The sequence below is a fragment of the Myxocyprinus asiaticus genome, chromosome 45 (genome assembly GCF_019703515.2).
Source record: "Myxocyprinus asiaticus isolate MX2 ecotype Aquarium Trade chromosome 45, UBuf_Myxa_2, whole genome shotgun sequence".
In the NCBI taxonomy this organism is placed as follows: Eukaryota; Metazoa; Chordata; class Actinopteri; order Cypriniformes; family Catostomidae; genus Myxocyprinus; species Myxocyprinus asiaticus.
The window spans coordinates 20,436,620-20,453,592 of record NC_059388.1 but is presented as its reverse complement, the minus strand read 5'-3'; the positions used below and the strand labels follow the sequence as shown (position 1 = coordinate 20,453,592).

Below are 16,973 nucleotides of genomic sequence, written 5' to 3'. Positions count from 1 at the left end.
ATGTTTAAGAAACAGATATTGAATATGGAATTTATTTCCTGTCTTAATCATTTCCTCTGTTTACAAGCTGACCAGGATTGCTGGGACTAGGAAATGGTACACCTAAGATGTGATTTCATGAAAACATGTTTCTCCATGGAGATGACACACATAAAACATGCAATATTAACTTCATACACAACAACAATCACAGGCACCTTTTTTTATTGTGCTGAATAAAGAGGCGGATATGTATAAAGAGGACTTTTTCTAATTTTTTTTTTTTTTTTTAAACAAGCAAGCAATTTTAAGTGAAATCACAAACAGCAATACTAAGTGAAACAGCCATAATTGTTAGAAAAGTTAAATCATGTGAAGACAGTTGAGAGTGAAACCACCTAGTGATAGTTTTCCATCTCCACAGCCACAGAATCTACATTACATTGCATAATGTAATTGCATAATGTAAGACAAACGTTTAAAAAACCAGACAAATGTCCAGTCTTACCTAACTTGTGACTGAGGCAGAGAGGTACAGCCTTATAAAAATCCCCCATACACAAAAATAAACTATGAATATATATATTTAAATTTAAAACTATATGATGCTCTCTCTGTACTCAGGCACCTGAATTTAAGCAGACAGTAAGTTTGAAAAATGAGGTAACAGGAGGCCCTCACGGAGGTAGAAAAGTGTATTCGATTGTACTAGAACATGTTGTCGTGAAAATACAACTTCATCTTCATTAAGACACCCAGAGTTGAAAGCACATGAACAGTGGCTCCTGTAGATACACATTCAAACCAACATAGGAAGTATATGAACACAATGACAAATTACCTCAGAGACACATAAATGTCAGCTGTGGGCATCATGATAGATCGCCTTTTTTTTTTTTTTTTTTTTGCTTAACAGTGAAGGGTGCTTTGTGTGGAAGTTGCCATCTTACACTGATCTAGAATCAGCTTTCCGCCTACTACCATTACCATCGCGAGAGTTCAGACCACATGATCTCAAGTGGATGGTTTTGAGGTTGTCAAAAGGCAACGCTGAGACATGAGACATGACACTTTTACAAGAACTGTAACCATTTAGGTAATAGCATTACAGTGTTTGAGCAACGTTTAATGTTGGTTTGTGGCAAAAGCCAAGCTGCCGCATATAAAGACAGTCATTACATGCCATTGTAAGTTTAATGGGCATGCCAACAGTTCCTTTAGCTTCCTCTGAGGCTCTACCTCAGGCCCAGTTGAGATTAACATGTTAACATTTCTTAAGGTTTTCATGGTGATGGTCTGAAAAAGGTGTATTCTTACACTACATAAGCATTACATATACATCTGTTTGAACCATATAACAAGAAAAGAAAATCACATTTGTGTGAAGTACACAAAAAAACGCTAATCAAGTATATCTCAATATCTACTAATTTTTTGAAAAGATAATATATGCAATATACAAAAACATTTTTTTTTTCAAACCTGAAAGTTTCAAGTTTTTTCTTTTTGTTTCATGTGATGTGTTTTATATTTGTTTTCTTATCTGTCTTCTCCCCCAGCTGAATTAAGATTCAAATTGAAAACATTTGTAAAAGGATCTTTTGCAGTCCGAATGTAATTGTCAGTATTCCAATTGATACTGAAAGAAACAAGGCAAAATTTGTTCCATTTTTTTCCAAGACTGGAGGTAGGTATTTGTCAGCTGATTATAATTCCATTTTTATCCATTTTTTGAGGTACATATCTGAATAGTACATAAAGAGAACTAAAACTATAAAATCAGAGCAATAGTGGAGAAATAATACAGAAAAGAAAAATACATTTGCAAAAATATCATTTAGTGTCATACAAGCAATTGATCCTTAGAAACCATTGAGTAAATCAGTACTATATATATATATATATATATTCTATACATACAGTACTATATATTAGTACTGTATGTATACTATATGTATAGTACTGTACTATATATACAGTACTATATATATGAATATATATATATATATGTATATATATATATATATATATATATATATATATATATATATATATATTCAAGTTAAAAATGTAAAACAGACATCCCAGTTGTAGATAAAAGAGTGTCGTGTTACAAATGTCTGATATAAGCTAATATGGAAAAAAAGAGAAAAATTTACAAAAACAAACACAGTACTTTTTTCCCTTAGCTGCATGATTAGTTCTACATATGACTACAAACAGACCTCAGATTTCAGTTATTACCTGCCCAACACCCACAAAAAACATTTTGCAGAGCACTGATGTGCCCTCATGCCAAGTTACGACAATGTTACAATAAGGTTCGTTTTCAATGTTGGCACTCACTGCCAGCCCCTGCTTTGTAATGAGAACTGTATAGCAGCGTGCATTTCTCAAACTGGTTTGCTGGTTGAAGAAATCAGAGGTAGCTTTGAAATGTTGAGGAGATATTGCATTGGTGACAGTGCTGGCATACGTTAAGATACATCAAACACCATTTGTGTCTTATGACACAACGCTGTCACTGTCATTCAGGTATTTTAGTGTGTAATGAGGTATAGAGCGGTTTTGTTCCTGTGGTTTTTGAGGTTTAGGTCTAGAACCAGTCTGAGTTCAAACATTTCCCTTTAGTTGAGCTTATCTGATATTATGTTCTTAAAGCTATGCCATTCAAGAAAATAAAAACAATTATGTACACGTGTTAATTAAGCAAAGCCGAAGTTGCAAGATATGTACAGTAGAATGCTGTGGCATTGTTCTGTTGTAATGCTGGAAATTATCGCCCACATGCCATTTATGTTTGCTGCAACAATAAAAAAATGCATATTAAAAGTTTAGGTTCTAATTCACCTCTAAGGAAGAGGTAGGGCTAATTCTTACCTTCACACAAAAATTAAACTCGCAATCAATTACAATAACAGGGTGAAGGGTCTGTCTGCAACTTTAAGACCATTTAAGGTGACTCACGGTCATTTTGGTGAAATTACTAATGCATCGCGAGCCATTTTTGACAGATAATTTTTCTTAAAGGAATATTCCAGGTTTAATACAAGTTAAGCTCGACAGTATTTGTAAAAGAATGTTGATTACCACAAAAAATTGTTTCGACTTGTCCCTTTTATAGTCGTTTTATAGTTTATGGCGCTACGCATTCATGGCAACGAAGTTGTAAAATTGGATTTAACTTTGCACAGAAAATGTTAGTAAGTGATTTTATCATACTAAAATCATGTTAACATATTGATTACGTCTTGTGGATATACTTTCAAAACTGTGAGTATTTAAATGTTAACGGATTGGCGCCATTCACTTCCATTGTAAGTGCCTCACTGTAACCCAGACAACTAAATTTTTTTGTTGTTGTAATCAACAATATGCCACAAATGCTGTTGATTGAGCTCAACATGTTTTGAACCCGGAATACTCCTTGAGAACATTTTCATAGGTTCTACTGGAGCATTTTACACCTGTTTGAATATTTAACTGAATTTAATCTTATAGTAAAATCACTAGGACATTTTTTAGGTAAACCGCGAACCACTTAACCAATCAGTGTGAATAGAGGAAAATGCAAAAGGGAAAATAAATCTTTGGTGGCACGGTGCTGTGGAGAGGGAGTTCATGTGTGTTTATTTGTGTATGACAGGATGGGTGTGTCCATTTAAAGCTTCACCCATGAGGCATCTCATGTTGTGACTACTTCAATGACAAAAACAGACCTATAGATTTACCTTCTTTACCAGTGAAGCCTGGAAAATCATTCAACGTGAGTGTGGTTAAAAGTGTGTGTGGTGTAAGGAAACCGCTGCAGCACATATTGTGTGTTTAACCCCTGCACTTACTCTGTGCGCTTAAAGCAGTTTCAACGCTTTAGTGGGAACAGCAAGGTGGCTCCAATCGTTATCTGCAAGATGTTGGTTTGCATTTACGTAGTTTTTTTCGGGTTTAAGCTCTGAGGTGTTGTGTGTGTTTATCACAAACAAAACAAAACCAAAATAAACAAATGAGGAAAAAACTCAAACAAAAACGATCAAATGAAAGTGGGAAATCAATGATAAGTGGTCAAGGCAGTCTTTTCCCTTGGAAAGAGCTAACAGTTGGATGAGGTAGAGGTAACATCCTGTGGTTGCTTAGTCCTCCTCTGGCTCCGCCTCCTCTTCTTCTTCTTCCTACAAAACACAGTGGTCATCTATCAGTCACCGGCAGACAAAACACACAAAAAGCTGGATCTATTCACCACAAAAATACTGAAACATAGCTGTGTGTATTAGGAATGTGCATTTAATGTAATTTAGACTGTTCTAGTACATGGCAATGAAATCTGTTGAGCACTAAAACATATCTTTAACTGCATCCGGCTGATGTCTTTTATCCAGACTGATCTCATGAAAATTATGTGACTGCTGTGAAATGTTTTTCAAAATTATATTATGTGGTACCTAACACATATTGCGTTAGTTCCAATGAGAAATGTCCACTGAGTGGGACTTAAATTTTCTTCCAAACTGAGGTTAAGGTTAATGCTCTATGGAGTTTTAAATAAAAAAAACCTACCTCCCTACCCTAAACCTTTAACCTAAACCAAACTGAAAGAATCATAAAAAGCAAATGTGACATGAAAACACAATCGCTGAAGCAACTACATGTGCTTCTATGACACTTTCGCGCCAATTGTTGACTCACATTAAGTGCAACACTGGCTCTATCAATTGAGCTAACAAGAAATTTGATCGGACTCTGAAAATACTAAAAATATTTGCGTTATGATTAGTGCTGTCAGTTATTACAGTTTTTTAATCGCAATTAATCGCATGATTTTTTCATCGTTAAACACGATTAATCACAGACTTTGAAAGTGCTGAAATTTTACTCTATATATACATATTTTCCTGTCAAAAAGCATTTATTTCCATTTTAGGAAAGAAAACAAAACAACATGTAACAATATAATGCTTTATTAACATTTTACAAACAAAGCCTTCAACAATATAAAAGATAGAAATGCACTAAAATATCACCAATTCAAGTAACATTAAACATTTCCCAAAGTCTAATTGGGAGGCTGACTAATTGAAAAAACTAGTCTCCCAATAGGTTGCATTTTCATTGCAATTGGCATCAAATCTCTAAATCTCTCATCCTCCATAATATCAATTTGCCAGTAGACTGTGGCTATCCACTTTCCTACATCATGAATCGTGAAGCCGCTTTCATCATTCTTGTCAATGCGTCAGGGTCAAGCGGCGCTTTGAACTCCACATGAAATGTGCTTGCAGACAAAAACGTGAAAATCACAAGTCCTGTCTGGGATTATTTTGTTCATCAAATAACATTAAGAGGTCCTTTCTCCATTTTATCACTGACATGGAAGCGCTGTTTTGTGTGTGTGTGTGTGTAATGACTCCGGGCAGACACCCTTCCAACAAGTGTTTGCTGGTTTATGCTTTATTAACTGTAAATGCATTAATCGCGATTAAGAAAAATTACCACGTTAAACTTTTTAAATTAATCGCATGCATTAACGCATTAATTCTGACAGCTCTAGTTATTATGTAATTGTATTATATTACAACGTGTCACCTTACAAATGCACTATACTGTTCTTATGTCATTAAAAAAAAGCATTGTGTGAGGAACAGTGTAAAAAATAAATATATATGAACTGATAATCTGCCCTTTTACTTGTGATTTGTGGGAATAAAAGTCATTGTAGTTGTAGCGCATCTAGTGTTAATTTCACCAAGAAAGTGCCATGCAAATGTAATTTTGAAAAAAGTTATAGTAACATGATTCTATGAGACCAGGTTGATTTTACCATAGCATTACATTTCACTGGTCTTTCAGCATCTCACGCCAATGGTGCTGCATTTTTAGATGGCGTGTCAAGTTAATAATAGTCAATGCATTTTGTTTTCTCTGTGGTTACAAATGTTCTTTTTCATGCGTTCAGACAGTGAACATCCCACAGCTGCTGCTGAGATGACCACGATTGAGACGGAGGGAAGTAGTGAATGGGGGTACTGAGGAGAGATGCTTGGCTTTGGGCAGTTTTCAGAATGAAATAGATTTCATTTTCCACATGGCTTCATTTTATTTGGGGGGGCCTAACCGACACAATTTATAACCCTCTTCCTTTCCCAAGTTGCTGTGTTGCTCCCATTCAGGGGAAAGGGCTGTTGCAAAAGCTTGTCTGCATTATACGAGCCAAACTCCATTCATTAGTACGGCAGACACTTCAGCTGTGAAGGACCAGCTAAGCGCTACCATGTGTGACATGGGTGAGGGAAAGAATGAAGAAGGAGGGGTTGAAGGAAAGTGAAAATACTCTTTAATCATAATGGGACACCCACCCCCCATGCACACACCCCAACACCTATGCCACACAGACCAGAAAAAAAGGTCCATTCACTACTCTTTAGTGCTTACGTTTTTTAAACTTCAGCACTAGAATTTTGAAAAACTTCACAAGGGCTTTTTTCTTCAGGATTCTACAATAAATTTTAATACATTTATTTGCTCCCAAATTCCTAATATTTATCTAGAAGATGAATTAAGCATTAATACGCAAGAGGCTGTGCTCTACAGTAATATTACTGCCAGTAAAGGATGTTATTGTATTTAATGAATTAGTTCAATAACTAATAATTGTTTTTAACAATAAATAATCCCAATCAAGAATTCTTCAAACAAACAACGGAATTTATTTGTCTGACTGTAGGTGATATTACAGATATGTAGACTTGGCACATTAATTAATTACTATTCCATTGATGTGCGGTAACAGATTTAAGTATACCAGCTATTTTACAACGGCTTTGAACGTAGCTTTCACAATCAAATTTCAGTCACAAAATCCGTTTTATACTGAACATTCTCACACATTACCACTCACAATTTCCTTCAGAGAGCAATTCTACCAACATAGTCTCATGACAACTCAAAATAATTCATACGAGATGGCGAAATCGTAAGACATAATCCCACATGGCTCGAATGAAAAGGTACAAATTTTATTCCCATTCAGACCAACCAATAAACAGAATTTCGAATCGATACAATACAGGCATCACATATTTGCTAGCTTACTGTCCAACACTTTGTTCACTAAAATTTTCTTCCTAAAAAAAAAATCTTGTTACTCATTCCATAACTATTAATGCAATAGAAATGACAGTTGGATGTCAATAACATGTAAAACGTTTCCCTCATCTTCCAACACCCCGATGTTTTCTTATTCCATGGTTCACAATTATTTTTCCATTAAAACCATGGTTAGGTTTATTGTTTGGGTTAGCGTTTAGACTTTATGGTTAGTTTTAGGTGTAGGTTTGTGTTAAGGGTTAAACTTAGGAGAAATCGTAATAACATCGTTTGTTAATTTTTCTCTATGGGAGATAAAGTTGTAGGCTATGTTTTTGTGGGAGCCAACTCAGATGATTTTGTGCTCTCGTACTAATTATTATGACTTAATGAGATTGGGTTGAATCCTCCTAATCCCTTTTGTTCTTTAAAGTTAAGGAGTTGAGGGAAATCAGCACTGATCAACTGATTTTAGTGCCACCTCTTGTTACCAGTGTAGTGATATATGTAGAAACCAAGCTGACACTTTTATTTATGACATTAAATGATCAATACAATTCAGCCTTTTTTAATGCAATGGATTCCATGCTTTTGAAACAACAAATAACAAAATCTATGTAAATACACCACACCCTGAGAAGTTACTAAATATGCATATACTCACAGGTAAAATCTATAACACAAGAATAAACTACTGACCATTTTTATCATAGTTTTTAATTATGGCTTGAGTATTTAATTAAATACATTAGATACCTGTATAAGAACAATTCTTTGTATCAATTAATTATAATTCTGGCAAACTAAAGCCACATTAGAAAATCAGTTTGATTCATAGTCCTATTCAAAGAATAAAATGCATTTACTTATATTATTTGGAATAAAATGGGCCCCTTAAGTTAAAATATCACTTTGCAACTCAGTGAATTAAGTAAATTTTCCATTTCTGTCAAATATTGCTCTCTATTTAATGCTAGTCAGAAGACCAACCTATATAAACATTAATTTTAATGCTTGCAAGTCATTCCAAGCACTTGTAATCAATGTCTTATAACATATAATTACACCATAATAACATAACCACATTAATACTACATAATTACGCATGAGGATAATGGTCAAGCTTTGCCTTGTGGTTCAGAGGTACCGTGTCTGTTCACCTATAGCTACCTGGGCAGTGAATGTGTGTGTGTACAGCATTTTTATGTGCTGCAGCTTTTAGTGTGGCTCAAAGCCATCAGGGCCTGTGCGTTCCCACATAGCAACAAATCAGGCTGCAGTTATGCATTCACACCATAAACTGGTCCGCACCAGCGAACAAGAGGCGGCGAGAAAATTCCTGGTAAATGTGTGGGAATTGTAGCTTAGCCATTTTTTTTTTTTTTTACTATTACATTCTTTCCATTCTAATCAAGACACCTACGCCCAAAAAGGCAAACATCATGGTTATATGTCCATACACTATAAAAACGTTTTGTCAGGTCTCAAAAAATGTGGCTCATTTGGTAACATCTAAATAAATTAAACCTCACACCAATTCCAAAATATCATACTTGTTTTATTTAGAGGCTAAGTTGGATTTTTAATTGTTTGGAGAATGACAAAAATTTGACAGTGGAAATAGATGATTTGGTTTGAAAATTTGTTAACGAATATTTTATATTTCCGTGTTGTCAGACATTACCTCTATTTACTCAAACCAACATACAGTATGGACTAGTGCCAGACTGATACATTGGTCGGCCGATATTAGCCTTTCACCAATATATCTGTATCGGCGTATATTTTACCGATATGCACCGATATGAAAACTTTTTTTCAGAACACATAATGCAGAAAACAATGCTTTAGAATTGGTGTCATAGCGTAGTTTGTCCAGCAGAGCGCGCTCCGACTCCATTGTTTACAGAGCTGACGGTGGCTCTGCAGACAGGGCGGAGTTCAGCGGTGTCTCGGTAAGTTAACTAGTTTGTGAAATATATACTGGAAACTTAAAAAATGACCCCATCATTTTCCCTTTTCAATATTACTCATATAACGTTAACCTTGTCCCTGACAACCATGTCACTCATATCTGTTTGCTGTTAGCCAGCTATAGTTTGTCAGTGCAGTAAGTAATGTAGCAGATTGAAAGGTAAACATCAGAGCATCTTTTTGCAGCTCATCAGACAACAGTGCGGTGGTGGATTATGTCTGTTGAGTGTTGATTTCAAGCTATGTTATTACCTAGTTGGTGAGACACAATGCTGGAAAGTAAAATAAACAACGTCCATCTTTCACTCTCCGTGACAATGAGCTTATAGCTAACTAGCTAACCACGTAGCTACTTTCATTGTTGTCAGCTGAGTGGAAGCTAATGTGTAAACATGTATTCACCAAACTTTTTTGTTTAGGATTCACAGTTTTGTACCCCCTTCAACCGAACAATTCCAGTCGCTGCATTTATAAAATGTAATATTTAAAAGTCTGGTTTTCCACCGTTGAAAGTTTCCCCTGAACTTGTACAGCAGAATACAGTGTAACATGGCTGCCGCTGTTTATCTTGACTCGGCAGTATTAATATAGTCAGCATACTGATGTTTATTTAGCTATTTATTTTATTTTTATTTATTCTTTATTTAAATGGTCAGCATTTGACTGATACTAAACAGTACTGATGTTTATTTAGCTATTTATCTTATTTTTATTTATTCTTTATTTTAATGGTTGGCATTTGACTGATACTAAACAGTACTGATGTTTATTTAGCTATTTATTTTATTGTTATTTATTCTTTATTTTAATGGTCAGCATTTGACTGATACTAAAGAGTACTGATGTTTATTTAGCTATTTATTTTATTTTTATTTATTCTTTATTTTAATGGTCAGCATTTGACTGATAATAAACAGTACTGATGTTTATTTAGCTATTAATTGTATTTTTATTTATTCTTTATTTTAATGGTCAGCACTTGACTGATACTAAACAGTACTGATGTTTATTTAGCTATTTATTGTATTTTTATTTATTCTTTATTTAAATGGTCAGCAACTGACTGATACTGAACATACAGTACTGATGTTTATTAAGCTATTTATAGTATTTTTATTTATTCTTTATTTTCTCAGTGTTCATTTCTAGAATTTGTTGACAATGTATAATAATAATGTCAAATATTCTTTGATAAAAATATTTGTTTAAGAAAGCAGCCTTCTGAGTACCTTTGCATAGTCACATCGGTGCAAAATCCACATAGAAAAGGTCAGTTTTCATTCCAGCTCAAAAATTAAATATATTGGCCACCATATCAGTAATCTGTTAATTTTTCCTCTCTAACATCGGCATCGGTCTCAAAAATCCCATATCAGTCGGCCTCTAGTATAGACATCAGACTTGAGTCTTTTCCTCCTGAACACACTGAAGCAGCAATGTGCACAGAGACTATAGAACCTGTAGAACTATAGAAGAGAAAAAAAAGAGACAACTCTTCAAAACTAATCCTATCTGCCAGATTGCATATCCATCTGTAAGGGGATGAAACTGAAAAAGGCTGGAATTTCACACACAGCGCTCTAGGATTTACATTAGCCTTAATGAGCGAGCACACAGGTCTCTCATCAAGCCAGACTTATGCCCTCCTTTCACTTACTTTGGATCTTCTGAAGACTTTGAAAACCCAAACAGCAAATGCCCTCCCTCACATACACACACACACAACCAGACTGTCATTCAAATGAAATGCGTAGATCTTAAAAATAGACTGAAATATTTTTTGAGTGAGCACCCACTTTGGATAAAAGCATCTACTAAAAGCATAATTGCAAAATGCATGTTGAGCTAGCACATTTAAATCATGGACTGCTTGAATGTGACTTTTTGCAACAGAATGTGTCTTCACCGCCAATCAAGATGTCTGTCCTGTCGCCCTGTGAACTATTCTGCAGTACACCATGGGTCATCAAGAGTGTGACAGCCCAGAGCCAACTGCACCCTTTGGCACTGGGCATATATCCATTGATTAAAAATAGTGTAGGGAAAATACTGAGAATACAGTCATATCTGCGAGCATGTCCACCTGCTTCATTAACTATGCATGGTGCAAGATTTTATGTAGAGATTTTACATACCTGAGCAGGCTTTTCCTGGACCACTTGCTGTGGCTGAAAGACAAAAAGGGAAACAATCATGACTTTCTGAATGCAAACTAATAGCTGCAATACTGGCAGAAAATTCCTCTCACAGAAATATATTTGCCCTGCATCAAAAAATATAAATAGTACATTTTTAATGGGTGTGTTGAAATCAGGGTTTGAAATTAACTTTTTGGCTCATCGGCCACTGTGGTTAGTGGTGTTCTAAGGTCACTAGCCACTCAGTGTTTTCACTAGCCAAAATCCCCACCCCACAAAAACTGATAAAAGGTAACTGGAGACTGTAACTGCATGCATTTGTATGGACATTTCATTTGAACGAGAATGATATTAGTTTAGCAGGACACAAGCCTAATGATTTAAGTCACCTTTAGAATATCTTAAGGCAAACATGGTCAGTTAGAACAGGAGTAGAATAGAACAGGAGAAAAAAAAAATTATATAATTTGTCCATAATTCATAGAAATTTAAACCCCTTCATTCTAAATTGTACTTGCCTAAATAAAGGTTTACCATTATTCTACCATTGTTTTACCATTGTTTAACAGTGGCATTTGTAATGATAAGGCCATTACCACAGGTAAAACAATGGATGTCTGATGATGTGTATGTATCCTCTTTACCTCATCAGTTCTGTTTATAATTTAGGGGCTGTCTAGCAGTTTGAGAGGTTTGACTTCCAGCATATAGAGATTTATACTAAACTGTTCTCTGTAGAATTTAAATGGGTCACATAAGTTTTGTGGTCTCCACTGGCCACACGCGATATCGAGTAAAGCCCGACTGAGTCATACAAATTTTACTTTTTGCTGTCCCAGTGCTCTGGCAATCTTATCTCTTATCTCTCAAACCCTGGTTGAAATGAATAAATTAGAAACAAAAAGGAATCCGCACACCTACTTAAATTGCAAAAGCAAGCATAATTATAAATAGCTAATTACAAACAATGGGTAAAAAAACAAGGTCATCTTTAAGGACATTAAAATAAAATTGACCAATGCTTAAAATGAATAAATGCTTAGTTTTTTACCATATTCATTTGAAGCACTGAAGATAGTTTTTGGGACTAAACTTTTTAGTACATTTTATTAAAGCGCATAACGTACATGTTTACACATTAGCTTCCAATCAGCTGACAACAATGAAAGTAGCTACGTGGTTAGCTAGTTAGCTATAAGCTCATTGTCACGGAGAGTGAAAGACGGACGTTGTTTATTTGACTTTCCAGCATTGTGTCTCACCAAATAGGTAATAACATAGCGTGAAATCAACACTCAACAGACATAATCCACCACCGCACCCATTAAAATAAAGAAAAAACAAAAAATAAATAGCTAAATAAACATCAGTACTGTTTAGTATCAGTCAAGTGCTGACCATTAAAATAAAGAATAAATAAAAATACAATTAATAGCCAAATAAACATCAACATGTACACATTTAAGTTTATAACAATGTAGATTTTGTACAACTCTTCAGTAAAATTTTATTTGATTGGGGATCTTGGACTGAAAGCCCTTGTTTATTGATTTTGTAATTTGACTAAAAGTACATTTCATTCAGCCACTAATCGATATATTACAGACATACTTGTGCACAACATACATAGTTCATATTATGCTGGTTTAAAAAAAAAACAAAAAAACAAAAAAAACATACCAAAATTTGCAAAGGTAACTCCTAGAGCTTTCAAGCTACATCCAAACTCGGCACAGACCTTCAGGATTGTGTTGCAATAACTTTTTTAACTGACTGGACTTACGGTTTTCCCGTAACGGATGGTCAAAAATACCAAAAACCCTAAAAACTTACGTTCATGGAATGTTCAAAAAGACCACAGAATGTTTGTGATTCAAACACCAACTGTCAAACCATACAAATGTAAACAAGCTATCTATCTATCTATCTATCGTTGAAGTCAGAAGTTTACATACACTTAGGTTGAAGTCATTAAAACTCATTTTTTAACCACTCCTCAGATATCATATTAGCAAACTATAGTTTTGGCAAGTGGTTTAGGACATCTACTTTGTGCATGACACAAGTAATTTTTCCAACAATTGATTACAGACAGATTGTTTCAGTTTTAATTGACTTATCACAATTCCAGTGGGTCAGAAGTTTACATACACTAAGTCAGTGGTTCAAAAATTTTTCGGGTCACGCCCCCCTTTGAAACAAGATAAACGTTTGCCCTCTGGACAATAATTTGCACCTGATTAATGATACTGAAACTTTAATAAAAACTGAACTTTCTGCCATTATTTACTCACCCTCATTGTTCAAAATCAGTATAACTTTTTTCATCCATGAAACACAAGATTAAGGGACGAGAGGATCGTGTTTGTGGCTGTCCAAGCTCCGAAAGCACACATAAAACGGCACTAGTCATCCATAACAGTCGTGCCTTAGATTTCAATTCTTCTGAAGCCATATGATAGTGTTGTGTGAGGAACAGACCAAAATGTAGGTGTTAATTCATCTCGTCACTCGTTTGAAACTGGCGCACACAGAAGAATGACCTTGCCTACATGAGTGCACCTGACATCAATGCTTTGGGCTGTCAAGAGCTGCGCGCGCAGGATGTGCTGCGGTACCAGGAGAAAGTTTAAACAAGGCAAGAGAAAAGGCAGAGGAAAATAAAATGCACACATCGTTTCTTATGTGTAGTTTCACTATTGTTGTTGAATGTGAACGAGATTTGAGGACAGGTCAGTCTTAACAAATTTTACCTATGGACTCTTTTCACAGACCTGTTATGACGCGTTTCGGCCTTCTTTAACAACGTAAATATAGCAAACTTTTTTATATTTCCAATTTTAAAAATATTTTGTGTAAATTTATAACATTGTACTTTGTATTATATTACCCTGGAATAAGTTTAAAAAAATCAGTTACCACAGCTGCGATGAGGCTTCCAACACAGCTGCTAAGGGAGTGACAGGAAATTTGTCCTGTTTCTCTCTTCCTACTGCTATTATCCAGCGCTGTATATTTTTATCTTCTTTTGCAAACTGTGAAAGTGTAATCGTTGATTTTTTTTATTTGCTGCTGGAGCAAACAGGTAAGCAAAAATTTAATTTGCTGTGGTCCCCCATTCACGTTTAACCAACTACAACAACTTCCGCTTCGCAAACGCGGACGTGTGAAAAGGGTCCATTCAGTTAATTATAAAGATCACAACAAGACAAGAAAATCAACGCAACCCACCCGAGACCTTTAGAATTCGTCACAATACCCTACATAGCCTTCTGTACAGTAGAAGGATATAGTTGCATGTATACAGTAGAAGTGAACACAGCAGTGCTTCCACAATGGCAAGAGGCAAGTGCAAAAATCCCAGATTGTGCCCTACTCATATTACATCACAAATGCTAAGCACTGCCACCCCACAGGAAGTGATTCTAAGACCGGAGCTTGACAGCTGAGGAGTTCTCCGCTGTTCTGAGAGCCAGGCAAAGTCCCCCCAGTGATAGGAACCAAAGCCAACACACACACACACACACACACACACACACACACACAAAGCAATTGGGATTGTTGGGAGCAGCTGGTGTGTTTTGTGCCAGCTCCGCTTGGAATGCTATCTGGCTGTAACACAGTAAATGTCAACAGCGGATAGAAGCAGGCGAAGAATGTAACTGGCGATAAAGGAAAATTGAGAAAATGATGCACACATTCCAAATGGGATGGATGGAACACAAATATACACTGGATAACCACATACAGCAATAGGCATGAGGAGGAGTGGAATTCCAACACCTTCCTGATTGCATCTATTTGCAAACACATGAAATACAAGATAGTGCCATGTGCACTTTGTGATTAACAGATGGTCGTGGATATTAAAATTGTACTCTGCTATATCAGATTCTAATGATAATCGCAAAAGTATAAAATTAATGCAAACTTTATGGTAAAAAGGTAATGCTGTAAACACATCATGTTACCATCCGATTCAGCAACAATTACACCTTCCATTCGATACTAAAGGAAGATGACTCAATTAAATCTGGCAGGTTGTAACCAACATGTTTACAGTCCTTTTCTTTTGTGTTAGGATTTTGGTTATGGTATGATTGCCTATTTTAGGGTGAGTTTGGGTAAAGGACTGCAGGGATATATATGTACTAGGAAGCAACCTTCTCTTCGCATAGCATTTACAAAAATAGTCCAAGGCACTTCTAAATTCGCTTAAAATTGAATGCACTAGGAGGAGGTGGATTTTCTAGAGTTACGCTTTAGTTAAAATGGAAACGGTTTATTCGCAAAATGATAATGTGTTTTGACCATTTGTGCATGTGTTATGAGTGTACGATAGCTTGATGTGACTAGCCCACCAAAAGGTCCAACCTTGGCACACAATTCTTTGAACATAGCGCTGGTCATTCGGAAGTGTTCAAACCACAGCTGATCGATAAAGTGGGTCCTCACAATCTGCCAGAACAGTTTTAAGAGCTGGCGCTCCCAGGTATGTGGAGATTGGCAGTGTGTGGGCATTGCAGCTATTTCAGCCCACATTATATCAGATATACTTATTCTGCGGTGTCTCATGGATGCATTTAATAAAATTAGATACTTGCTCCAATCTTGCAAATAAAACTGTCTCCAAAGCAGGGAGAGGTCATTCAGCTGATCCATCATGACGAGGGGGCTCCCTCATGATAATGAGCATAACGTAGCGGATGGAAACGTGCAACAATTTGTATTTTCTTAAGTCTAATTTTTAGAAATGTGCTTAAAAAATGCTAAACATTTTGGATGGAAACCGAGCAAATCAAAACATATTTGATGATTAATATACAAATATAAGGTGATTTTCCTCCAAGGTACCGAACGGTTCTTGTTGTGGAACCATGCCATTCCGTACCAATCCGGGTCTGTTGACACAGTTACGGTTTCTTTTTCCAAATCAGGATTTAAATGGACTGAATAAACAAGTGTCCAATCGTGAGTTGCCATGTCACTAGAGTCGTTCCACCAGCATGGTTCTCTGTCCCAAGTACGGTCAGCTAATTGTGCTGAGAAATGCGGGCTGGAAACGTAATTGATGGCAGGCTGTATGTGGAGCAGATTCTGGACCAATGACATTGCCAAGGATGGGACTACCCAGGGGTGCGTTTCCAGTACAACGACATAACTCACTGCGTAACCACCAAAGTACGATCAACGTTGTGGAAATTAACTAGCTAGTCACAATTGTCATCAATGACGTTACGCAGGGGTGGAGTAATAACTTCTGCAATCATTATATTGTAATATTTCTCTTCATTGGAGAGCTGTCATTCCAACCACACAACTTTGCGTTGCTGTTTGCGAATGTTCGAACTACGGTTTCGGGAAACACCAAATCGTTTTACTATGTTGGTAACAATGGAACTTGCGACCATAGTTGGGTAACGATGCTTTTGGGAAATGCACCCCAGCCCAACTCAAAAATAAATACCAAGTGCCCACCAAAATGTCTTTCTGCACATTATATGTTGCAGCCATGGCTAGTTTGGACAAAAAAAAAAAAAAAAAAAAAAGCCATTAATATTCTTGCTTGATGATTTATCATGTCATACATGTCTCTCAACCATATCTGTTAGGTCCCTATTGCTACTGGTTTTAAGCATGAAGTTTCCATGACTGACAAGCCATCATCCCTCTCTTCCCTTTTGTGTTAACCTAAACTGAGGATTATCTGGAAGGCTGACTGCCTATGAATCCCTGTAGGTGATCTAATACCTTCAATGTGGTCCCTCTGAATGGCATGATGTGCTACTTAAAAAAAACATA

General features: G+C 36.0%; 1 protein-coding gene across 1 annotated transcript in view; it reads right to left on the bottom strand.

The window, feature by feature from the left end:
* Window positions 1-2,057: 2,057 nt before the first annotated feature.
* LOC127435001 (high mobility group protein HMGI-C-like) overlaps window positions 2,058-16,973 on the bottom strand; it is a 48,443-nt gene continuing 33,527 nt past the window's right edge. Inside the window, exons 4-5 of the mRNA XM_051688093.1 lie at window positions 11,169-11,201; window positions 2,058-4,148 (exon numbers count right to left, since the gene is read on the bottom strand). Coding sequence (XP_051544053.1) covers window positions 4,110-4,148; window positions 11,169-11,201 — 72 coding nt within the window. The 3' untranslated portion in view covers window positions 2,058-4,109. The remainder of the gene's footprint in view (window positions 4,149-11,168; window positions 11,202-16,973) is intronic.